The sequence below is a fragment of the Amphiura filiformis genome, chromosome 17 (assembly GCF_039555335.1).
Source record: "Amphiura filiformis chromosome 17, Afil_fr2py, whole genome shotgun sequence".
NCBI classification, from domain to species: Eukaryota; Metazoa; Echinodermata; class Ophiuroidea; order Amphilepidida; family Amphiuridae; genus Amphiura; species Amphiura filiformis.
Window position 1 is genome coordinate 30,955,281 of NC_092644.1, and position 27,937 is coordinate 30,983,217.

The 27,937-nt window shown below is 36.5% G+C and overlaps 1 protein-coding gene across 1 annotated transcript; it reads left to right on the top strand.

Moving 5' to 3' along the window:
* The first annotated feature begins 5,496 nt into the window (after positions 1-5,496).
* On the top strand, positions 5,497-27,922 carry LOC140137136 (uncharacterized). The gene is made up of 8 exons (XM_072158791.1): positions 5,497-5,614; positions 6,287-6,772; positions 12,144-12,659; positions 19,492-19,815; positions 20,902-21,054; positions 22,403-22,690; positions 26,082-26,300; positions 27,548-27,922. The coding sequence occupies exons 1-8, from the start codon at positions 5,560-5,562 to the stop codon at positions 27,826-27,828; spliced, it is 2,322 nt and encodes a 773-aa protein (XP_072014892.1). The 5' UTR covers positions 5,497-5,559; the 3' UTR covers positions 27,829-27,922.
* Positions 27,923-27,937: the final 15 nt, after the last annotated feature.

A 27,937-nucleotide genomic window follows, 5' to 3' on the forward strand; every position in this document is an offset into this window, starting at 1 on the left:
TCAATGTTATAACTTATTCGTGATTTTACTCTACTAATCTACGTGCGTGTAAAGCCAAGAAGTGGAAAGCGTACACTTGTATCAATGTTATAACTTATTCGTGATTTTACTCTACTAATCTACGTACTTGTAAAGCCAAGAAGTGAAAAGCGTACACTTGTATCAATGTTATTACTTATTCTTGAATTTACTCTACTAATCTACGTACATGTAAAGCCAAGAAGTGAAAAGCGTACACTTGTATCAATGTTATTACTTATTCTTGATTTTACTCTACTAATCTACATGCATGTAAAGCCAAGAAGTGGAAAGCGTACACTTGTATCAATGTTATTACTTATTCTTGATTTTACTCTACTAATCTACGTACATGTAAAGCCACGGAGTGAAAAGCGTACACTTGTATCAATGTTATTACTTATTCTTGATTTTACTCTACTAATCTACGTGCGTGTAAAGCCAAGAAGGAAAAGCGTACACTTGTATCAATGTTATTACTTATTCGTGATTTTACTCTACTAATCTACATGCATGTAAAGCCAAGAAGTGGAAAGCGTACACTTGTATCAATGTTATTACTTATTCTTGATTTTACTCTACTAATCTACGTACATGTAAAGCCAAGAAGTGGAAAGCGTACATTTGTATCAATGTTATTACTTATTCTTGATTTTACTCTACTAATCTACGTACATGTAAAGCCAAGAAGTGAAAAGCGTACACTTGTATCAATGTTATTACTTATTCTTGATTTTACTCTACTAATCTACATGCATGTAAAGCCAAGAAGTGGAAAGCGTGCACTTGTATCAATGTTATTACTTATTCTTGATTTTACTCTACTAATCTACGTGCGTGTAAAGCCAAGAAATGGAAAGCGTACACTTGTAACAATGTTATTACTTATTCTTGATTTTACTCTACTAATCTACATGCATGTAAAGCCAAGAAGTGAAAAGCGTATACTTGTATCAATGTTATTACTTATTCTTGATTTTACTCTACTAATCTACGTGTGTGTAAAGCCAAGAAGTGAAAAGCGTACACTTGTATCAATGTTATTACTTATTCTTGATTTTACTCTACTAATCTACGTGCATGTAAAGCCAAGAAGTGAAAAGCGTACACTTGTATCAATGTTATTACTTATATTCTTGATTTTACTCTACTAATCTACATGCATGTAAAGCCAAGAAGTGAAAAGCGTACACTTGTATCAATGTTATTACTTATATTCTTGATTTTACTCTACTAATCTACATGCATGTAAAGCCAAGAAGTGAAAAGCGTATACTTGTATCAATGTTATTACTTATTCTTGATTTTACTCTACTAATCTACGTACATGTAAAGCCACGGAGTGAAAAGCGTACACTTGTAACAATGTTATTACTTATTCTTGATTTTACTCTACTAATCTACGTGCGTGTAAAGCCAAGAAGTGGAAAGCGTACACTTGTATCAATGTTATTACTTATTCTTGATGTTACACTAATCTACGTACATGTAAAGCCAAGAAGTGGAAAGCGTACACTTGTATCAATGTTATTACTTATTCTTGATTTTACTCTATACTAATCTACGTACATGTAAAGCCAAGAAGTGAAAAGCGTACACTTGTATCAATGTTATTACTTATTCTTGATTTTACTCTACTAATCTACGTGCGTGTAAAGCCAAGAAGTGGAAAGCGTACACTTGTATCAATGTTATTACTTATTCTTGATTTTACTCTACTAATCTACGTACATGTAAAGCCACGGAGTGAAAAGCGTACACTTGTAACAATGTTATTACTTATTCTTGATTTTACTCTACTAATCTACGTGCGTGTAAAGCCAAGAAGTGGAAAGCGTACACTTGTATCAATGTTATTACTTATTCTTGATGTTACACTAATCTACGTGCATGCAAAGCCAAGAAGTGGAAAGCGTACACTTGTATCAATGTTATTACTTATTCTTGATTTTACTCTACTAATCTACGTGCGTGTAAAGCCAAGAAGTGGAAAGCGTACACTTGTATCAATGTTATTACTTATTCTTGATTTTACTCTACTAATCTACGTGCGTGTAAAGCCAAGAAGTGAAAAGCGTACACTTGTATCAATGTTATGACTTATTCTTGATATTACTCTACTAATCTACGTACATGTAAAGCCAAGAAGTGAATAGCGTACACTTGTATCAATGTTATTACTTATTCTTGATTTTACTCTATTAATCTACATGCATGTAAAGCCAAGAAGTGGAAAGCGTACACTTGTATCAATGTTATTACTTATATTCTTGATTTTACTCTACTAATCTACGTGCGTGTAAAGCCAAGAAGTGGAAAGCGTACACTTGTATCAATGTTATTACTTATTCTTGATTTTACTCTACTAATCTACGTACATGTAAAGCCAAGAAGTGGAAAGCGTACACTTGTATCAATGTTATTACTTATTCTTGATTTTACTCTACTAATCTACGTACATGTAAAGCCAAGAAGTGGAAAGCGTACACTTGTATCAATGTTATTACTTATTCTTGATTTTACTCTACTAATCTACGTACATGTAAAGCCAAGAAGTGGAAAGCGTACACTTGTATCAATGTTATTACTTATTCTTGATTTTACTCTACTAATCTACGTACATGTAAAGCCAAGAAGTGGAAAGCGTACACTTGTATCAATGTTATTACTTATTCTTGATTTTAGTCTACTAATCTACGTGCGTGTAAAGCCAAGAAGTGAAAAGCGTACACTTGTATCAATGTAATTACTTATTCTTGATTTTACTCTACTAATCTACGTGCGTGTTAAGCCAAGAAGTGAAAAGCGTACACTTGTATCAATGTTATTACTTATTCTTGATTTTACTCTACTAATCTACGTGCGTGTAAAGCCAAGAAGTGAAAAGCGTACACTTGTATCAATGTTATTACTTATTCTTGATTTTACTCTACTAATCTATGTGCGTGTGAAACCAAGAAGTGAAAAGCGTACACTTGTATCAATGTTATTACTTATTCTTGATTTTACTCTACTAATCTACGTACATGTAAAGCCAAGAAGTGGAAAGCGTACACTTGTATCAATGTTATTACTTATTCTTGATTTTACTCTACTAATCTACGTACATGTAAAGCCAAGAAGTGGAAAGCGTACACTTGTATCAATGTTATTACTTATTCTTGATTTTACTCTACTAATCTACGTACATGTAAAGCCAAGAAGTGGAAAGCGTACACTTGTATCAATGTTATTACTTATTCTTGATTTTACTCTACTAATCTACGTGCGTACAAGAAGTGAAAACGGTACACCTTTGTCAATGGTAAGAGTGGAAAGCGTACACTTGTATCAATGTTATTACTTATTCTTGATTTTAGTCTACTAATCTACGTGCGTGTAAAGCCAAGAAGTGAAAAGCGTACACTTGTATCAATGTTATTACTTATTCTTGATTTTACTCTACTAATCTACGTGCGTGTAAAGCCAAGAAGTGAAAAAGCGTACACTTGTATCAATGTTATTACTTATTCTTGATTTTACTCTACTAATCTACGTGCGTGTGAAACCAAGAAGTGAAAAGCGTACACTTGTATCAATGTTATTACTTATTCTTGATTTTACTCTACTAATCTACGTACATGTAAAGCCAAGAAGTGGAAAGCGTACACTTGTATCAATGTTATTACTTATTCTTGATTTTACTCTACTAATCTACGTGCGTGTAAAGCCAAGAAGTGAAAAGCGTACACTTGTATCAATGTTATTACTTATTCTTGATTTTACTCTACTAATCTACGTGCATGTAAAGCCAAGAAGTGGAAAGCGTACACTTGTATCAATGTTATTACTTATTCTTGATTTTACTCTACTAATCTACGTGCGTGTAAAACCAAGAAGTGAAAAGCGTACACTTGTATCAATGTTATTACTTATTCTTGATTTTACTCTACTAATCTACGTGCATGTAAAGCCAAGAACTGGAAAGCGTACACTTGTATCAATGTTATTACTTATTCTTGATTTTACTCTACTAATCTACGTGCGTGTAAAGCCAAGAAGTGGAAAGCGTACACTTGTATCAATGTTATTACTTATTCTTGATTTTACTCTACTAATCTACGTGCGTGTAAAGCCAAGAAGTGGAAAGCGTACACTTGTATCAATGGTATTACTTATTCTTGATTTTACTCTACTAATCTACGTGCGTGTAAAGCCAAGAAGTGAAAAGCGTACACTTGTATGTACAGCTTGTATATAAACTGAGCTCAAAAAGAAACTTATAATTTTGTACAACTTATGAATCAAAAGGTCATATCTTAAAATACTGTCAATCAAAATGAACCAAAATTACACAAAGGATTACTTTAATACTCTACTCAAAACACATGTCAGTAACCAAGCAGTTGTCCAACTGACACAACAGCAAAATGCACTGTCATGGGACAGCTTCCTGGACTTCCTCCACTTTCACAGCTCAACATTTGGCACCCAGCACAAAAAATCTGTGAGAATGCACACAAGATCCTTGCTCTGATGATAAAACGGTGCTGCTTTCTGCTTTTCATACACTTTTTTCATGAAACAGGGCTGGGCTGTGAATGTGGTCCAGGAAGCTGTTCCATGTCAGTGCATTTTGCTGTTGTGTCAGTTGATAACTGTTTGGTTACTGACATGTGTTAAGAGTAGAACATTGAAGTAAACCTGTGTGTAATTTTGGTAGAATTTGATAGACAGGATTTCAAGATATGACCTTGTGAAAAATTATAAGTTTCTTTTTGAGCCCAGTTTACATGCATGTAAAGCCAAGTGGAAAGTGGAAACTGATACTGTTTTTTACGTATTCACTACACTTTCGAAGTATAGAAGTTGGGCACTGATGATCATGATCATGATCTTCATCATAATAATCTTCCGATTTCATTTTTCTTCTTTCGACATCCTTCTCTTTCTTGTTCGTATCCTTACGTCTTTTTCAGCTTTCTACTCCTCCACCACCACATTCTTCTTCTTGTTCTCTTCCTTCTCCTTCTCCTCTTCCACCTCCTCCCCCTCCTTCATCTTCTTCTTTTTCTTATTTATGATATATTTCTGAATGTGTACAATGGCTCCATTGTTTTCAGCTTTTGTTTATTAAGGTTGCACATGAAGAAAAATACTGACCTGGGCCTATATATTGATTTTGAATCAATAAAAATTAAGTGAATTGGGGTGAACACTTAATAATAATGATTACTGCAGATATCGGTCATGTCATTACAGGAAACAATGTTTCCACACTGGCGTCACGTGACATTAGCCATGTTAACCGTACAATTTAAGGAGTATATTAAAATCAATTACTTTACAATCAATTACACAATTACTACAATTAATAAAATATAAAAATTGATATTTCGACCCCAATTTGACGTCATCTGCGTGTAGATGACGTCTTGTGTGTTTTTCGTTTTCACGGCAATGGTCTGTTGAAGTCTATTACTATTACACATCAGTGATTTTACTGGTGTTAAGTTTAAAACTAATGATGATTGTTTTCTGCGTTAATTACTGATACTTAAAATGCGTTTGATTACTATTGTACTATTTGCTTATCACCTGTATTTTGGAAGCGCAAGTAAGTATAACTTTTTAAATTGACAATAAGGTATGGTTTGGTCGGATTATAATATTGATATATTCATCATTGTTGATTTGGAATCTTTCAGAGAACAATGTAAAATGTTATTTTTTTCTGACAAAATCATCATCGCCGCAGTAGAAAACGTACATTGGTACCATTATTTCTGTATTGTTTTTAAACACTCTCAAGCGAGGTGAGCCGAGAAGTGGAAAGCGTACACTTGTATCAATATTATTGTTTTATACCCGTGATTTTACTCTATTAATCTACGTGTATGTAAAGCCGAGAAGGGGAAAGCGTACTTATCAATGCTTTTAATTTTCTCATTTGTTACGTTATTTACCGTTTATAAGAAAAGAGGTACCGCTAGAATGTAGGCCTACCTCATTTCTTTTAATATAATGAACCACTTGTCTTGAATCACTGAAATTTCAGTGAAGTGATTGGATTCCTTGCCCCTATAATATACAGAACTTTTGTTACCAGTGTGTAGTTATTTGCAGAAAAATGCAAAATTAGTCACAAAATTGATCAGGGCCAGGGGTGTAGTACCACCTTAAGCTAATTCAAAAGTGAAAATGTACATTGATACCAATAATGCAGTCACCTAATTACTTCTCCCCTCCTTCTCCTCCTTCTTTTTCTCCTCCTTTTTGTGTCTTGCAGATGAAGCAACAAATTGTACAGCTGGTTCGGATGTAATCGACAGACCATTTGCTGACCTCGCTGGTTGGATCATGGCGTCTCCTGATGCGAAATTCCACTGTGATGGTATCCTTACCGAATGGCGTTTTCAATCACAACTGATAGCGTATCCATTCAAGGCAATAGTATGGCGGCATGTTTCTGGCACCCAGTACTCGGTTGTTGGTATAAACGCCATCTCCGCCGGTTACCCAACAGACGAAGAAGTCGTTTACACGGTACCCGAAAACGAATACATTAGTGTTCGAGCAGGTGATGTGATCGGCTGGGCATACCCAACCAGTGGCATCGCTCTACAATATACAATTACTGTGGATGGTAGTCAGGTGCTTTGGAAACCGGATACGGTTCCTCCGCTCATACAAGATACCTTAACAGATAACCAAGTAGTTGATATAAACTATGGAGGTAACTTCAGAGACTACTCTATCCAAGCCACGGTCTCAGGTAAGTATTAAAAGAAAAAAAAAAAAGAAAGAAAAAACGCAGTGATTAATAGTGCGCTACGCACGCCTAATGAATCACAGAGTTAAAAAAAAAAGACTAATTCGCGTTTGACATCAGGGCAAAGACGCGCCGTGATTGGTTGCCGACCTGCGCAGTACGGCATTTTTGTCTAGTTGTCAGAATTTCAGACGCGAATTAGTCTTTTATTAGGGACTAGCGGGATACCCGCGCTTCGCGCGGGTCCCCGCTAGATGGGAGCGTTCACCATAACAGGAATAATTACTGAACAGGTAGAATCATTGAAAAGGTACATTTTATTGTTCTAAACCTGTCTCTTCTTACACTTTCTTTTTTAGTTTCTTTTGCTTAGCTTGTGATTTTCCGTTTCCATGTTATTTATTTATTTATTTATTTATTTAACCTCGTTCCCATTATTTTCTAAATTGTCCTTTCTTACATTTCCCTTTAGCTTCTTTGTTTATTTGCTGCTTGTGATTTCGCGTTTCCATGTTTTTTATTTAATTCTGTTCTCATTATTTTAGCTTCTTTTTTCTTACATTTCCTGATTGGTTTCTTTCCTTCTTTGTTTCGTTTCATTTAGTTCCCGTTTCTTTTTGTCCTTTATTTTTCCTTCTTTCCGTATTATCATGTCCACTGGTCTCTGGCTCGCAGTCGCGTGGCTCTGCGCCGTTTACGCGCCCATTGGCGTAGTGCGCATTACGCACGAAGCGCCGACGCGCTGCCGGCCACCTGCAGTGACGCGTAGGCTGACAACCGATTTTCATAACAAAAAACCCGTTTTTACCCATATTTTCACTGTTTTGCAGCCAATTCTTGACCGTTTTCAACCAAATAAAGTTTAAACACGTTCCCGTATATTCATCGATCTCCCGTATGAATTTGGCGACATTTGGATCGAAACTGACGGAGCCTTTCCATGATACATAGATACATAGATACAACATTTCCCTATTTATAGTAAGACTAGCGGGATACCCGCGCTTCGCGCGGGTCCCCGCTAGATGAGTAAATGGGAGCGTTCACTATAACAGGAAGAATTACTGAACAGGTAGAATCATTGAAAAGGTACATTTTATTTATCTAAATCTGTCTCTTCTAACATTTTCTTTTTTAGTTTCCTCTGCTTAGCTTGTGATTTTCCGTTTCCATGTTATTTATTTATTTAACCCAGTTCCCATTATTTTCTAAATCTGTTCTTTCTTAGCATATTTTTTTATTTGCTGCTTGTGATTTCCCGTTTCCATGTTTTTTTATTTAATTATGTTCTCATTATTTTAGCTTCTTTTTTTTTCTTACATTTCCTGAATAGTTTCTTTACTTCTTTGTTTCGTTCCCGTTTCATTTAGTTACTTTAACCCGTTGGTCTAATTACTCGTACCTTTTTGTCCTCATTTTAATTTAATTTTTCTTTATAGTACCGCTTCATCCCGTGACCCGTCCATGTACCTTTTTGTCCTTTATTATTTTTCCTTCTTTCCCTATTATCATGACCACTGGTCTCTGGCTCGCAAATCGTGTGGCTTTGCGCCGTTTACGCGCGCATTGGCGTAATGCGCATTACGCGCGCGACGCCGACGCGCTACCGGCCAGTTGCAGTGACGCGTAGGCCGGTAACCGATTTTCATAACAAAAACCCCGTTTTTACCCATATTTTCATTGTTTTTGCAGCCAATTCTTGACCGTTTTCAACCAACTAAAGTTTAAACACGTCCCCGTATATTCCTCGATCTCCCGTATGAATTTGGCGACGTTTGGATCGAAACTGACGGAGCCTTTATAGGCATACATAGATACATAGATAGATAGATAGATAGATACAACATTTCCCTATTTATAGTAAGACTAGCGGGATACCCGCGCTTCGCGCGGGTCCCCGCTAGATGAGTAAATGGAGCGTTCACTATAACAGGAAAAATTACTGAACAGGTAGAATCATTGAAAAGGTACATTTTTATTTATCTAAATCTGTCTCTTCTAACATTTTCTTTTTTAGTTTCCTCTGCTTAGCTTGTGATTTTCCGTTTCCATGTTATTTATTTATTTAACCCAGTTCCCATTATTTTCTAAATCTGTTCTTTCTTACATTTCCCTTTTAGCTTCTTTTTTATTTGCTGCTTGTGATTTCCCGTTTCCATGTTTTTTTTTTTTTTTTCTGTTCTCATTATTTTAGCTTCTTTTTTTCTTACATTTCCTGAATAGTTTATTTCCTTGTTTGTTTCATTCCCGTTTCATTTAGTTACTTTAACCCGTTGGTCTAATTACTTTTTTCCCTATTATCATGTCCACTGGTCTCTGGCTCGCAAATCGTGTGGCTCTGCGCCGTTTACGCGCGCATTGGCGTAATGCGCATTACGCACGCGACGCCGACGCGCTGCCGGCCAGCTGCAGTGACGCGTAGGCTGGTAACCGATTTTCATAACAAAACCCGTTTTTACCCATATTTTCACTGTTTTTGCAGCCAATTCTTGACCGTTTTCAACCAAATAAAGTTTAAACACGTTCCCGTATATTCATCGATCTCCCGTATGAATTTGGCGACATTTGGATCGAAACTGACGGAGCCTTTATAGGCATACATAGATACATAGATAGATAGATAGATAGATACAACATTTCCCTATTTATAGTAAGACTAGCGGGATACCCGCGCTTCGCGCGGGTCCCCGCTAGATGAGTAAATGGGAGCGTTCACTATAACAGGAAGAAATACTGAACAGGTAGAATCATTATTTTCTAAATCTGTTCTTTCTTACATTTCCCTTTTAACATCTTTTTTTTATTTGCTGCTTGTGATTTCCCGTTTCCATGTTTTTTACTTAATTCTGTTCTCATTATTTTAGCTTCTCTTTTTCTTACAATTCCTGATTAGTTTCTTTCCTTCTTTGTTTCGTTCCCGTTTCATTTAGTTACTTTAACCCGTTGGCCTAAATGAATTTGGCGACATTTGGATCGAAACTGACGGAGCCTTTATACACTATACATAGATACATAGATACATAGATAGATACATACATACAACATTCCCCTATTTATAGTAAGATGACCAATGAACCATCAACTTGATTAGAACACTCCCATAGACATGCAGGGAGCTCAACTGTGCACTGCTTGCACAGACATTTCTAAATTGAGCTCATTCTTTTATTTTTCATAATTTTTCTGTAAAAATTGGAGATGCCAATTATGTTTTGTAACTATCCTGCAAATTACAGCATCATAACTTATTTGGTTTTTCTGTAAGTGTGAGTCAAAATTGGTCAATCGCCACAGTGCGCTTAATTGCCAGTGGCCCAGTGCAGCACTGCTCAGAATGGCACAAAATATTCAGATGAAAAAGATCAGGTGAATTACACCTTGACCTACTGAGCTGTAATTTGGCAGAGTTGTTGTTATTACCTCTATCATACCCTCTGTAAAAAGGAAAAAAAAAAACGGACAAGTAGATCTCGAGTAAAAAATCAAATCACCAGCTTCCCTTTGGAATTTCCAAACACCTTTCGAATCATGTTAAATAGACACCTTTCTGAACATAAATGTGAAGTTTCATGCTCATTTGTTGTATTATTCACCTGATCTCAACCCTAAACATTTTCTTATATTTATACCATCTGCACTGACTTGCTGCTATACACGCACAGGAGCTGTACTTTTAAAATACGCGCCTAATCAATAATGAGTCTTTCACTCCATTGTTAAAGTACTGTGCTCTCTGTAGCATATGGAGTGACCAAGCCCTGGATGTGATGGTTTTGTAGCACATGACAGTATTCATTCAAGCCTATCAAGGTCTGTTATATTAGCCACTTGCTGAATGGCTGGGTATTATCAGCTATCAAAGAGATACCTTATGCTGCTGCCAATCACAATAGAGGTTAAACATTTTGTTAAAACCCCAGAAGTGATATCAGGATAAAGCTGTGCATGTTGGTACTTGATTGTTTGGATTCCTATGTTGAAAATCCCTTGTAGTACATTAGTATTTTTCTTATGTGTAGTGTATATTGTTGTGGAAAAAAAGTTCACCTGGACTTTTGATTTTGTGCCACTTTGGCCATTATGGATGATTTTTGGCAAATGTTTTCTAAAAGCATGATTTCAGTGCCTCGGTTTGAAGAAATACTTAATGCTATTGACTAGTAAAGTGCCATTTCATAAGAAACCCTTTGATACTTTCACAATATGCTTGTTTCATGTTTGCATATATATTAAAATAAAGAAATATAAAAGGTAAATATATGCTTATACCAATTTTGCTCACATTGCTATATTTAGACTTTGTCAATTTATTTCGTTCCAATGACCGGTCAGAATGGGAAACTTTGAAAATTCATAATTCGAAAAGTTTTTGACCGATTTTGACCATTTAACCACCAAAATACTTCTGTTGATGAGTTCTTTCCAGAAAACAATATTTTGTAGCAAAAGGGGCAACATGAAATTATGATGGTCATTCCTACTTTTATCTCTGTCTTTCATTATAGACGTTGATCCACAAGCCTCAGCATCATTCCATAAACCATTAAACAACAACACAATGACTTGTAGCTAAGAAGCGCACACCATAGACATTCCACAATTGACCTCCGCAGCCAAGATCAGCTCCCCGAGACAATCAACAGTAGGCCTAAGATCCTTGTCCAGGGGAATTTCAAGCTATCTCAATTTCTACACGAGAGCGTACTAACCACCGTCAGGGTTCGAACCCGAAACCTCCCGCACCATAGCCAATATTAGTATTCTGGCTTTTGAGAAAACAGTCACATTATGAACATGTTGAAGTCTGTAGGATGGACTATGATCCGAGCGTTTTGATAATATTCTATATAATCTAAAGCTATTCAAAAAAGTTTTTAGAAAATTGAATCGCACGCAAGCTCAATTTGTCACACTAAGAATGGGCGTATAAATTCAGCATCATATAGATTACATATAGGTTTACTCTGCGCGGGGGTAGATATAATAGTCCTGAAGTAAGTCCTTTGAATCTGTTTAGCTCACAATAATGATCAGAATTAAAGCAGGTCTCGCCCTTCCACTTTGCCCAATCTACATTGAGATTTTGGCGTCTAAAGGAAGCATATACAAACCCAGTTAAAGTTAAGGGTTATAGGCTTGAGATGCCTTTGTGGTCATCCTTATTCCTGTTGAGATCTTCCACTCGTATAGGCCAACGGTGGAGTCTGTATTAAACGGATGTGAAGCCTGGATGATAATACGATTTCTTTGCTTCTAATTTTAATTCTAGTTTGAACTCAATGTAATGTATGAAACACCATATGAAAATAACTGAGCACCTTTTTTATAAATAATCATGTCTTGAAAACCGGAATTACGTGATTTTTTTTTTCAGGAACAAACTGTTCATCAGGTTGGGTCGTTGAAGACCGCTTACATGTCGATATCGGCGATCACCTAATTGTTTCACCAGATTCACCATTTTCTTGTAATGGTGTCCTCACACAGTGGCTTTATCAATCTAAGAATACGGAAGCATTTAAAGCCCTTGTCTTCAGACCTATGCCATCTGTAGGTCCTACCAATCACCTCCTCCTTGGCATCAATGATATTCCTTCAGGACTTGCTGATGTAGAAGTTGTCTATACAGTTCCTGAGAGTGATCAAATTTACATTGAGGCTGGTGATGTCATTGGTTGGTCGTACTCATCAGGGATGCAAGCACCACCGTTGCAGTATACTTTAACTGCCGCGCCGTCGGCTCTCGTTGATACGCAGATTCAGTATCTGTATTACGGCACACCCGAGAATCATCTACATGACAAGTTGAAGTTAAACCAGATATATGATATTAATACTGGTCAAGATTATAGAGAGTATTCCATTGTGGCAACAATAGGTGTTGCCAGTGGTAAGTAAAAAACATTCTGTGTTCCAATATCTGTGGTCGTTCCCTAAATGTTGGTTTCTGCTTGGATAGGCGAATATCTTGAGGTATCTTGAGGCGTCGTGCTTAAGTATACCACTATGATGTCCATGTGCCCCATTAGACCTAGTTGTTATCCCCAAATATTATAATTAGATCATCATTTGTATATCTATATATACCCATGATATAATTTTTTTATTATAGGCCTACTAGGCTATTACCTTGTTCAAGGCCTTCTAAATTTCCTCCCTCATACCACCACTTGAATCCTATCACTACTTTTGGGCTCGCCAAGTCCATGATATAAGGGCCACAGACTGCGGCTGCTTATCCGGGCTGCTTATAATCATGCGTAATATAAGTCGAACGATCGAACTCGGATTGAGCCTGCGAGCCCGTTTTGGCGGTTCGTAAACTCAGTCCGAGCTCGATTTTTCAATGTACGCACGGTCATTAGTAACCGTAATCTGTGGCCCTCACTGACTTGGTGAGCCCGAAAATGGTCATGAGGGATGGGAGGAAATCTTAGAAGGCCTTGAACAAGGCTACTCCCAACAATAAGAGTTAAAAGCGCTTATCACCATGATCACGAACAACAAATTTTACATGTGGTACCTTCACCTTCCATAAGCTATACAAGTAGTAGGGTCGAGGTCTGAACAGGAAACTAATTAATAATAAATCTAATTTATTACACAGTGGTGGACTGGTGGTTATAAATTGGTTTGTGCATAATTTTTTAATTTACTTAGGCCCCCCAAAAAAAGGTTCGTCTCAAAGCTTGCGCGCGCGTTTGTAAAATCCCACGATTTGACCAAAAAAAATGTGGAATTTTTTTTTATTTCAAAAAAAAAAAAATTTAGTTTTTCCAGAAAAAATCGGCGAAAATCAGACTTTTTCTCAAAATACCATGAAAAAAGTCGGGAATAAAAAAATAAAAAATCGCATTTCGCATTTGTTTTAAATTTCTCGTGAGCTTTGAGACAAACCTTTTTTTTTGGGCCTTATAAATTGTTAAACTTAAAAGGCTATAAACAATGCTCATTTACTGCATGTCATACATACGATCAATAAATGGCGAATGCTGTAACGAGAGTGTTTAATAATATATTCCTGTTGCAACAGTTTTGCCGTCGAAAAAATACAATTGAAAAAATATACTATCAGTTCAAACTCCTTGCAAACGAAATGAAGCAGGAAATTTTTTGTCCATTCAGTATTTTTAAAAATTTTTACTATTATATGTGACGTGTCATGTCAAAACAGACACTTTTGGGCAGGTTATCAATTTTGAGGATTATTGGTATTATAAAATTAGAAATTGAGATATCGGCCTTTAAAAATATTATTGACGATGTTGAGAGTAGGAATTACCTTGAAAAATGTCTCAAAAATACAAGATGCTAGTTATATTCCGGTCTGAAACTATCAGACAATATTTTAAACATTAATAACATCAGAAATCCATTGTGAAAAAAGATTTTTGGTTATTTCTCCTGCCCAAAAGTGTCTGCTTTCGATATACCACGTCACATTAGTTTTATTACTCTATATACTCTTTTATCCTTGTCTTACTTGTTTCCCTCATCAAGTTGGTATACGTGGCTCAAACACTAACAAGGTCGTGTGTCTTGAGCTCGCCACCAAAAAAAGGTGGCGACGTTACATTTTGCCAAAGTCGACTCAAAACAAATGATGATATCTCTGTCAAGCAAGAAGGTATTGTCATGCTTGTGGTCTCACTTTATTTCCAAATAAAATGCACTTTCAACCCTGTAAAAAGAAATACTTGAACTTTGTTAATACTGACACTGTGCTTCATAGAATTCAGAATGGGCAGGGTGGCGGTGGTGGTGGGGATGTGGTGGTGGGGATGTGGTACACACAAACTCTATGGGATTGGTATTTTTAGTGCGTAATCTGCTTCTGTAAAGGCTGTAAATTGGATTTGGACTCTATTTAGCATCTAAAACACTCATGGCCTTACAGCTAAACAATTCTACTAATTGTTTTTAATAATTTATGATGGGTTTAGTCTAGAAAATACAAACTTTTCCATACAAAACTACCCGTTGTCATATTAAACACTGTAGTAAGTAATGCAGATGTCTTCAAAATCTAAAAGTTACTGTAAAATTTTAATTACTTATCCTATCATAGTCAAAGTATAGATTTCCTAAAGGGAAATTTGACGAGGAATCTAAATATGGACATATTTTTTCTGTATGGGTTAGGGGGAAAATGGTTAGGTTCAAAATATGTTGAATTGTAAAAAAATCTAACATACTTTGGGACACCCTATATTCCTAGATTACCAAACAGCTGTGATTTTGGTTTCCTCCAAAGTCAGTTGGCTCTCCATATCCTCTAACCAAATGAATGTTGTTTACTTCCAGTTTATTACTGTAAGTTAGTAATAAGCAATGCATTGAGTGACCCATTTTTATCAAAATCTTTTTATTCCACCCTGTATAACTTGCAGGTCACCCTGTATAATGAGTTGAAATGTATATATTTGAATTGCTTATGCCTTCAGCTTTCCAAAAATGTATACTTTTGCTAGTTTAGGTTTGATGTTTGTCGAGATAATCTAATTAGAAACCCGGTTGGTGTAAACATTCATAATATTTGTCATGTAACGCTAAGGGTGGCGAGTTCAGGACACACGGCCACAAGTGAAATAGGTTGTCCTTGGGAAGTAAATAAATGGTAAACAGAAATGGAGGAAAAAGAGACTGAGATGATATGATGAAGAAAAAGAGGAAGCAGAAAGAAAAAGGAAGAATCTTTATGTTTGAACACCAGTAAAATTTTAGAGAGTTAGTGAATTCCCAGCAAACACAAAAACGTTTTTAAAACGTTTTAAATAAGTTATATTTTGGGTTTTGGTTTTGGTAAAAACGTTTTAATAACATTAAAATGTCGGGTTATATATAGGTCATGAAATCGTTTTAAAACGTTTTGTATAAAAACACACTACAACAATATTTTAAAAATGTTTTCGAAATGTTGCAAACATTTTTGGCCAAATATTTTGTCAAAACTTAACACTTAACATTATGTTAAAATATTTGCACCCAGCAAAAACAGAAATGTTCTTAAAATGTTTCTTTTTCAAAACGTTTTAATAACATTTAAATGTTGGGGTATATAAAGGTCGTGAAAACATTTTAAAAACGTTATTGTAAATATTTTGGGAAAACATTTTTTGCAAAATATTTTTTCAACCCCAAAATAACATTCTGTTTAGAATGATTTTTATCAAGTTTTCAAAAACGTTTTTGGAATGTTATTAAAACGTTTTTATACCCTGTATATAACCCAACATTTAAATGTTTTCTGTAAAACATTTGTGTTTGCTGTGCAGTAAATTACCAAAAATGTTATTTAATGTTATGAAAACGTTTTATACCATTAATGTACCCTTTATATAACCCGACATTTAAACGTTTTCTGACAACCTTTTATAACCTTTTGCGAATGATGTCGAAAACGTTTTGTGTTTGCTGGGTTCACGCTCCGAGCAACAAAAGTACAACACAATAATGTACGCTTTCCTGTCACAGATTGTTGCCACAAAAATAACTGCCATTTAAAGGCCCTTTCAGTGATTTCACAGGAACATTAAAAAAAATGGAAATTTGTCAGAGTTGCTTAGAAATAAAGAATAAGTCTACAGAATTTCATTAAACCACTTTTCCCCTGAATGCATCGACAAATTAGTCAAAAAACAGACGTTTTAGAAAGGTTTTCTACTTCAACTCTGAGAAAATCGAGATTTTCGTACAGTGCGCCACCAATCGACTGGAAAAACTTCCTAGTCCAGTGTTTCTAACACGGGGAAGTAGAGTCTAAATTGATTTAAAACAGACGCTTTTAAGCTACAATTTTGTAGTAGAAAACAAAATAAGCAATTAAAGGTCACCGAGGCAAACTAACGGTCAATTCAAATATGAAAAACAGTTAAAATTGTGTATTTTGTTTAAAATAGTAGCTACTGATGTAATAAGTAGTAGAAACAATACGCAACGCGTGTTGGTACGTGGAGAGTGAGCTTCTTTCGATCTCGAGTCGGACTTTTGTACTGTCAGTATCAAAAGTCCAGAATCATGCAAATGCTTTATTTTGTCTAAAATACACGGCTTTCGACCGAACCACTAGCAGGCTATGTTAGCACATCTATGCCAATTACAAAGGTACCAAAATCTGAATTTTGATGATTTTTACGATCGTCCGGATGAGCAAATCACTGAATGGGCCTTTAAGGGAAGGAGTATGAACGTTTGGACAGTATTTATTGTGAGACATTAGAGCACATCAGATATATCGAATTGCATTATGAATACGAAGAATGTCCTTCTGATATCAAATAATTTTGATTTTTTGAAATTCGCAATGTAATACACATGTTATGGCAAATCATTAAAAATTGATATTTTGATATTTAACAGTACTCGAAGTAAACTTTATAAATCTGATGATTTATACTTAAAGTGTATGTAGGTGGGATGAAAAGCCGACGATCAATTGAAAATTTTGACCTTTCGTATTGAAGATATGGATTTTTCCCCAAAACACCCAAAAAATAGGTTTTTTGGGAAAAAATCCATATCTTCAATATGAAAGGTCAAAATTTTCAATTGATCGTCGGCTTTTTCCTCCCAGCTACATACACTTTAAGACTATACAGGGTGTATCAAAATGATTGGTACCGGGCTATGTGACAGTTTCAAAAATATATCAAAAATACAAAATTGCTAATTAATATAGTTTTTGTACTATAAATAAAAAGGGGCATATGTTAACTTATTGATCTAATAATCTGAAGTTGATAGGTTGATGCATCTGGGAGCTATTGTCATTTAATAAACGGAGATCGACGTAATCATGGTTTTACTTAAGCAACACAAGATGAATAGGTTCACTGCTTGAACACTTTATTGCATACCTGCTCTTCAATATCTCATCTCAGTCTACATACCATAAAATTGCTTTACACATGCTTTTAGAAAGATAGTTCCTGAAGTCCCTGCAATACGACTCTGGCAGTGTTAGGTGAAGACCTATCTTGAATGAACTTAACACCTGGGATGGATCCATTCTGTAAATTGTCCATGTCAAATTTTGAAACATTGAAAGTTATCATGGTTATAGCATGATTGCATGGGATACTCCTTGCTCTTGGAAACTGTCTTCCAAATCTTCTCTGCACTTCTCTATAGCTTCGTGTCAACCAGTGATTCTTTACTATGAATGCACGCTGAAGTGTGGAATACTGTGGAGCCATTCCATTAACTTTTACCAGGTGTAAACTAAGCTACACTGTCTACAGTCTATAGCCATTCTGCCACACCATCTACTTAGTAATCTCAATACTACAATTTAAATTACCGCCCCAAAAGGTGTTGATACACAAACTTCTTTCACCCCACCTAAATTATTCAAGTCAATAATATTACTCTCAACCAATAAATATTGATGTCGAGAGAACATAATATGTTATGACTGAATGGTTTTCAACATATCATTCTCACACGGTATTTGTAGTAAAATAGAGCTTAAAAATGCTGTGCTACTGATCCAGCGTTACGATAAAAAATGTAAAAACACCTACTTTCCTTTAGAATCATATAACATCTGAACAGAATGTGCTATCTTTATAATCTAAAATTCTTAGAGATTATAAAACTACTATAATTACAAATATTTAAACAGTTAACCCCAAACTGGTACAAAAAATAGTAAAACAATTCAGCAAAAAATGAGAAGTCGTCGGTACCAATCATTTTGATACACCCTGTATCATTAAATTTACTTTGAGGACTGTTATATATCAAAAATGTGAAAAATATCACATTTTTATAACTTGTCATAAAATTTGTATTATATCGTGAATTTCAAAAAATTTAAATTATTTGATATCAGAAAGACATTCTTCGTATTCAAAATGCAATTCGATATGTCTGATGTGCTCTCATGTCCCATAAAAAATACTGTCGTAACGCTCATTCTAGATCCCTTAACAAATCAGGAAAAGCACACTAACAAGTGATACATATTTTGTACCCGGTTTCCAGATCTAGGGTGGCTTTGCAAAGTAAAGAAAAGAAGTATAGGAATATGAAGAGATGGAGATTAAAGATGACGAAAGAGGAGTGCAAGAGGTGGTAGTAGTAGTGGAAGTAGCCGAAGATAAAAAGCAGCATCAGAAGAAGAAGAATTAGCATCAGAAGAAGAAGAGTTAGAAGAAAAAGACAAGAAAGAGGAAGAAGTTGATGACGATGAAGAACAAATGGAAGAAATGATGGTATAGTGAAGATAGTGAAGAACAAAATGATGAAGACCAGAGGAAGATTATGACAATGATGAAGACATGCACAGATAGAAGATGATAATGATGGAGCAAGAGGAAGAACAAGGATCGAGTAGATGAAATGTAGCAGCTAAAAAGACTAGATAGCCCAATACCGTAGCATTTCTTTGCCAACCACTTGTATTTATATACTAAAAACGACTAGAGCAGATCCCTGATCGCTTTAATCTAAAACTTTACACAGGCGTAACTAATCATGTTCATGGCATTTGAAAGTTACATAGGCACAGTTGGTAATACTAACATGACTAACAGAATAGTCGACTGCAGATCCGTCGGATAACGCTTTTTCAATGGGGAATCAACTTTGCTGCTTGGATGATGTCACGATAAGGTTAGCATTTATTCCGTTTTGAAAAGCGTGTTCCGACGGATCTGCACTCGACCGGCCTCCTAAGGCATGTCTTTCAATCCTGATCTTGGTTTGCTCACTTTGTCAAGGTTTATGTCCTGCTGACTGGACTCAATGGGGAACCAAATGTTGTCCTACCAATTGGGATAACAGGGGTGATAAATGTTATCATCTAACTTCTGGACCTCCCAGTCATGATTACCAGAGCGCTAAAGCACACTGTAATTCGATGGGAGGGAGGCTGATTACCGTACTGTCTCAAGAAGAGATGGCGTTTGTGAGTCAAACCTATTCAGGAACATTTTATTGGAGTTGTACGGACGTGAGCAGTGAGGGTTTCTGGATATGTGAGGGATACAATGAAACTACCGTGTTTTATGATGTGGCTCGATCGGCATACATTGGTTACTGGAGTAAGTGAAGACCTGAGCGCAAGAAGACCGTAAGTCCACTTGGCCCCTTAACATGATTGTATACACTCAAGTTGCGTATAGTTTCGTATAGTTTGGTAATGTTTTATACATGTTCAGGGGCCAAAACAAATCTTTCACAACCTTTCATGATGTTTTCACCATGGAACATGTATTAAACATTATAAAAAACCCTAAGAAACTCTACGTAACTTTAGTGTATACATGTTAAGGGGCCAAGTGGACTTCTTGCGCTCAGGTTTTCAAGTAGGACTTGAGCATATCTTTTCAAATCAATTAGAAAGTGAAAATTGATACCGCATTCTCTTGTACTAAAACTTACTTTACACATAATTTCAACCCGAGAGTAAATGTTCAAAGCGTTAATATACGGTATACACATTAAAGAGAATAATTAGTGCCGGAGCCCAATAAACATTGTATTCCGTAACTTTTTCACAAATGGCTCTTTTCTGAGCCACCAATTTAAGATAGATGATAATCGCTTTACAATAAAATAGAACGCCACTGGCTGTACTATACTATTATGCAGTAAACCTTTGACGAGCGCGTATTGTAAGGATACATCGCGTATTTACTGCGTTGCACGCACTTGTCTCTGATTGGCTGCTAAGGCGATATGTTGTTGCTGAGTGGAAATTTATGAATGAACTGTGCGCCGTACGCGTTGTTAGCGCCGAATTTGCAACATCACGGTAGTCGCGCTCGTCAAAGGTTTGCTGCATTTGACTATAATGAACGCTTTAACCAACGATTCTTAACGATTATCGCTATGTATCTTACCGATCATCGCTATGTGTGTCAATATCAATATAGGCATCACTTCCAATTTTAGTTTTATAACTCCCGACTTGTACTTCTAACAACACCTTCAGTTTATCCATTTGTCAACATCGAATTTGTGCCACTTCAACCTATACACCTACATAATACAAAATAGAATGATCACTTTCGAGCGGTTAATACAGGAAATCCCTATCTGCAATAGCTGCTATCATAATAATATAGCATGCAAAATTTGCTATTGCATGGCATTCTTACACTAATCCCTCGATTTCAAAACTACAGATTGGGCAGGGAGCGAACCCAACAATGGAAACGGTAACGAAGACTGTGCAGACAACGCTTGGATTGATTGGGACTGCGCAACTACCAAACCAGATGTACTATGCGAACAAGAGGCAACGACAGTGGCAGACACTTCCACGGCCAATGACAATTGTTAGTAATGTATAATTCTTGGATCATTTATTCTAATACTGGAAACGTTTGTGAAGGTTGTCATTAGGTATAATTTAAACTCTTAAAACCATTCAACTGAATACGATATATCGTTACGGTATCGCACCTTTAGATTCGTTCACTGGTACGACACTGACGCACTGGTATCGTTACGTCGACGATACCTGTGTGACTCGCACCACCCCTTAATACACAAGCTTGGAATTATCAGAACACTGTTCCATAGAGCCGATACCATCTCTGCTAATGAAATCGTGAAAGAGGAGTACACACACACACACACACCCCCCCATCCCCCCCCACCCCACACACCCCCACACACCTTAAATCAACCTTGGACGTGTGCGGATATCGCAAATGGACATTCCACAAATCTCTTCTTGCATGTATGCAAATAAACAGACACCCTCACTTCAAGTCTTTCCAACCTTTCCTAGCTCCTCCCTCTGAGACAATCTCCGCAAAAAAAAGTTTACCTTTCAGCCTAAAAATTACATACTGCAGTTACTGTCCGTTTTCCTATACACAATACACAGTGCTCTTTCCCATTGACGCGTGACCTTTACAAATAGCCCTACGTTAACAGTATGGGGATATGACTAGTTAACGTCGCTGTGTGAAAATAACCGGCCAATATTAAAAGTACTCTTCTAAAGTTCTAGAAAATATAGTTTTTAACATGTCCTAAATTTTTAGCTAATTTAGATGTTTGGAAATATTCGTACTTTGGTGTTTTAGTTAATGTTATAGGTAATAGTACATTGCCTAGTTAACGTCGCTGTGTGAAAAATAACCGGCCAATATTAAAAGTACTCTTCTAAAATTCTAGACAATATAGTTTTGTAACATGTCCTAAATTTTTAGCTAATTTAGGTGTTTGGAGAGGGTCGTACTTTTGTGTTTTAGGAAGGACATGTAAACGACAGATAACACCAAAAATATGAAGAAATTATTTCCAAACCGTGTTAAGTCAAAAATCATTATGTTGCTCATTTTCAAGAATGCTGGTTTACAAAAGCACGACATTGTCTGATTTCGTGAACAAAGCCACACATAACATTGTTTCCTTTCGTTTCCTTTATAATCGGTTACTCAACTGAAGCTATGAATACCAGCTTTATTGCGATATCGCACATGAAAACAGTCACTTGTGCACAACCAGAGAAGATCCGATTTAATCAGTTGAGCTGTTTCAATGAGTGTTATCTTGGTTTAATAGCTTTTAATGGGGTTAAGTCCTGCAAAGGTCGAGATGAATTCTACTGCAGACATGACTGCATCATGATTAGTGAAGTCAATTATGAACTTTGTTTTGTTATTTCCACAGTGTGTCCACACAATTATTCTCCATGGGAAAACAAGTGCTACCATTACCGATCAGACGTGAGCGTAAGCTATCCAGACCTCGTAGATTACTGCCATGCTACAGGTGGAAGACCACTCGTCATTCTATCACAAGCTGAATCTGACCATTTATACAATACATATCCCGTAGATACTTCGATATGGGTTGGATGTCGAGATAACAACCCGACGGAGGGATACTGGACATGCGAGGGTTATGATAGCGTAAACTTACATTACACTGTTGGTGGAAGTGTTGTTGGATTTTGGCGTAAGTTGAGAGGTTACCGTTGTACGCAATGCATTATAGCCTTATAATAGGGCCTTTTAACCGTGGCAATTCCCCAAAACCCGCGTTGTATCCAGAGAACTGCTAAAACCATTGACAACTGCTAAACCAAGTGGATCGGTCGCTGGGTTTTAGCAGTTCTCGGAGTATATAGCGTGTTAGGCCCTATAGCTAAGTCGGGTATCTACAAGGTTTTAATGTGCATCCCCCCCCCCCAGGACTCTACCAAACCAACTTTTTAGCTTCCTTTTATGATCCTTTAACACATTCAAGATGTTAACAAAAAATATTTCCCGGCACTCCGGCCATATTCAAGGTTAAAGGTCAACACAGGGGTCAAATTTCAAAGTTGCTCAAATCTGGTTAACAAGCACACCAAATTATTCCTCTCATTGCAAGGATTCAGAAAAAGTATAGTTTGACCTACCTGCGACATACCGTTCTTGAGTTATAAGCAAAAAGGTCAAATTAAAAATGCTCCAATTTGAACGAAATTGGTCTCAAATTGCTTGTTATGTAAAAATAAGTCAAATAAGGAATTGTTGTAACCATGTAGGATGTTTCGTTACCTTGGAAACGTCACAACATAGGTTGTGGTCAATAGGCTGTAATGGGGGATTGACCTTTATGGCCAATTTTGTCAATAACGAAGCATTTTAGACAGTGCAAACGATTCCTTTTTTGACTTGCTTTTGCATGACGAGCAATTTGAGACCATTTGCGTTGAAATCGGAGCATTTTTAATTTTTGGCCCCTGTGTGGCCAAAAAAACTGACCACCGCTCAAAACTTGACCTTTTTGCTTATAACTCAAGAACGGTAAATCGCAGGTAGGTCAAACTATACCTTTTCTGAATCCTTGCAATGAGAGGAATAATTTGGTGTGCTTGTTAACCAGATTTGAGCAACTTTGAAATTTGACCCCTGTGTTGACCTTTAACCTTGAATATGGCCGGAGTGCCGGGACCATAAAAGGAAGCTAAAAAAGTTGGTTTAGTAGAGTCCTGGGGGGGGATGCACATTAAAAGCTTTCATCCGCCAAAATGCGTTTCGTGTTAAAATGTGATGTTCGTTAAGGGCTCTGGTATGAGCGTTTGGACAGTATTTTTTGTGAGACATGAGAACGCATCAGATGTGATGTGCCCTAAGTAATTTAATTTAATTATTAAACTTTGTTTACAAGCTGAAAGTATTTCATGAGATGGGAAACTCCCTTGTACTTGCAAGAGTTGGTGTGGAAAGTCATTTTAGAATCCCCCCAAATGATTGTAAACAAAGTCAGATCTATGTTTGGAACTAGGAAATCCCAAGTTCAGTGTATTGCACCATAGGAAAAAAAACCAGGAAGTGATGTAATGTGAAACGGTAATCTTGGGAAAATCCCTTGGATTGTGAAATGGAGATCATTTTGGAAATTCCCCTCAGGAAGTAAATGTGACAAAATGGTCTATTAAGGGCTGGGGTATGAACGTTTGGACAGTATTTATTTTGGGACATTAGAGCACATCAGACATATCGAATTGCATTCTGAATACGAAGAATGTCATTCTGATATCAAATAATTTTGATTTTTGAAATTCGCAATTTAATACACATTTTATGGCAAATCATTAAAATTGATATTTTTGATATTTAACAGTACTTGAAGTAAACTTTATAAATCTGATGATTTATACTTAAAGTGTGTGTAGGTGGGATGAAAATCCGACGATCAATTGAAAATGTTGACCTTTCGTATTGAAGATATGGATTTTTCCCCAAAACACACAAAAAAAAAATTAGGTCTTTAGGGAAAAAATCCATATCTTCAATATGAAAGGTCAAAATTTTCAATTGACCGTCGGCTTTTCCTTCCTGCTACATACACTTTAAGAATATATCATTAGATTTATATAATTTACTTCGAGGACTGTTATATATCAAAAAATTTGAAAAATATCAAATTTTTATAATTTGTCATAAAATTTGTATTATATTGTAATTTTCAAAAATGAAAATTATTTGATATCAGAAAGACATGCTTCGTATTCAGAATGCAATTCGATAGGTCTGAGGTGCTCTCATGTCCCACAAAAAATACTGTCGAAACACAATAAACGCTCATTTTAGATCCCTTAATAGATTGGGAGTATAAAAATGTGAGAGCTTGAGTTTTCTGATTACAGAATGTCATGGGAGATGGTCTTCGTGCTTCAAAAAAGAAGTACATTTTAACCAGTTTACATAGCCAATAATTGAGCTATTTTTAATACAGCAACGAAGGAGATTTCGATAGGCCTACACAAACTTGCTCTTCCTCATCAAAGGATTAAAGTTCTTCCGTGTCGAATTGCTGGAGTTTGCTGGGGTTTATGAAAACCACACATCTGTCAAATACAGCGGAGCAGTGTTAAAGAAGCCTGTTCCCTGGAGAAAGAGTGATTGGTGAAAGAAACACCATTTTTGGAGAAAGCAGCGCAAGGAGATAATTATTTGGAGAAAGCAGCGCAAGGAGATAATTATTTGATGAAAGCAGCGCAAGGAGATATATTTTTGGAGAAAGCAGCGCAAGAATATAAGTGATTGGAGAAAGCAGCATCATTTTCGTGTGAGGATTTCATACGCAAGGATATTTATCAACGCAAGTGTACAATGGACTTCGCTGATTTTCGCAGGACAAGGATAAGGATATAGGCTATACATCAGTCGTCATGAACATTGCAAGAACTCTAGGATCACCAACAAGAAGACCGCTGGTTAAGTAGTTATAGAATAAAACTGTGATTGTGTGACTTTATTGTATATGTAATTGTTGTTATATGTGCCAATCATACTTTGTTTTCAATTAAAGACTTAGATTTTGTTAGCTTAGTGTATTTGTGTTGTGCATTTGTGTGAGTTCGGGTAAAAGGTGATTTTGGCCTTGAGTCAGTACGACTCGTAACACAGACATATCGAATTGCATTCTGAAAACGAAGAATGGTCCTCCTGATATCAAATAATTTTGATTTTTTGAAATTCGCGATATAATACACATTTTATGACAAATTATTAAAATTTGATATTTTTTTTAATTTATGATATATAACAGTCCTCGAAGCGCTAAGTAAACTTATAAATCCAATATTAAAGTGTATGTAGCTGGGAGAAAAAGCAGACGATCAATTGAAAATTTTGACCTTTCATATTGAAGATATACATTTTTCCCAAAAGACCTAATTTTGGGGGAAAATCCATATCTTCAATACGAAAAGTCAAAATTTTCAATTGATCGTCGGATTTTCATCCCAGTTACATACACTTTTAAGTATATATCATCAGATTTATAAAGCAAGCTCCCATGCCCCCCCCCCCTCCCCTGAAAACCCTAATCTTATAAAACCCTTTTTTTACAGCCTGGAGAACGGGAACAGGTGAACCTAGTGGAGGCAACGAAGACTGCGTGAATGTGAATATCGATACATTATTATGGAATGATGTTTTTTGTACAGGCAATCAGGCAAACCTGATATGTGAGGCAGACCTGATAATGCCAACTCCATCTCCACCACCCATTCAGTCATCTCCACCAACCACAGAGTCACCCCCACCAACCACAAAACCGAGTCATACTCGTAAGTATGCCCTGGAAACAAAGGGGGTAATAGGAGGGTGGCAGACCCTCCTCTGAAATTGCACTTTCCGAGGGAATCGAGACAAATTAAATTGATGATGGTATTAAATAAGCCCTTTTTGGACCATGCGCTCCACACCGACATCGCCCGGTTAATAATTCACATTATACAACCAGAGACACTGAAATGAATACACGGGATCGATACACGTAAATGTGCTATGCACGATTGATATTCAGACGATAAATCTTTGGATACCGGGGTGGAAAATGATGAATATCTCCCGTAAATGATTTCGTATAAAGAAACCAGATTTGGTTCCTTGCACTTGAACATATATGTTTAACGGATATCACGAACATACAGGATCGACGAGTGTCAGACCGACTGACACAAACTGGCTGTGTAGGAGACTATCGTAGAGGCAGTCTAAAAGCAGATGACAATGGCGTATATGCTCGCTGACCGTACAGAGGTCAGTCACAGGCTAATGTCATTAGCCTTAGTCGGATGTCCTTCAGCCTATTATGCGTTTAAAAACTATTAAACAGGTCGGAACACAATGGCCATGTGTGGCTGTGGATTCAATGGCATTTTCTGAAGATATCAGGGCGATGACACTGTGCGCTCCCTCCTAACAGGATGTCCAGGGGGGTATCTCCTCAGAACAATCAGACTGGTCCCCTACCAGTGGCGTAGCCATGGGAAAAGGAGGAAGCCCCCCCCCCCCCCATGCTGAAAAAGTTCTGGCTTCGCCACTGTCATGAACGTGCCAGAAGTACAGTATTCCGTTCGGCGCATGTTAATGAAAGGCAAAACAAAAATTGTTGTGTTGCGCCTACCAGATCAAGATTTTGCCAAATTTCACTCGCTTGCTTGATTTATTGTTGTTAATGAGTTTACAAAAGTGTTGTTGTTTCAGCCCTCTATACAACAAAACTCCAGAACCACAGGACCTACAAAAGTATATCTGTGATATTTGAATTTTTCTACACACTCGCTATGAAACGATCAATGCAATTTTACATCCCCTATATGGGATTTAAGGTCATATCATCCATATGGGGTGTACGGATTTCAACTGAAATAATCCAATATTCAATGACGGCACCCCTAAAGCCAGTATAAGAGGCCGTTTACATTTTATCTGGGGTTCATCACTACAAATATAATAAAATGAAAACGAGTTATTGTGTAAATTATAGTTTAACATAATAATCTTCTCCAAAATGATCTTCTTATACCAGATTTACTTGAAGGAACCAGCAAGTGGTACCAGGTAGCAACAGATAATAGCAGCACTCCTACACCGAATTACTGCCTCCAGACTCCTCATTTGGATACCATTGGAGTGGATAGCATTGCAACGTGTGGAGGCTTCTGCCAAAGGAATCCTCTTTGTGTGTCTTTTAATTTTGGTACTTATCCTACTGGTGATAAGTATTGTGAGCTGAATGAATACAGTAAAGATGATGCGTGGGATGATTTTGCGGCTGTTAATGATTGCATGTATTTTGAACAGTTGTAAGGATAGCTACTTTTTAGTGAATTTAGCATGTCTTCGTTATTTAATCTATTCCTATTCTATTTCCATTAATGTTTAACTTCTAAATACAAATGTTTGATGACGTAAAATG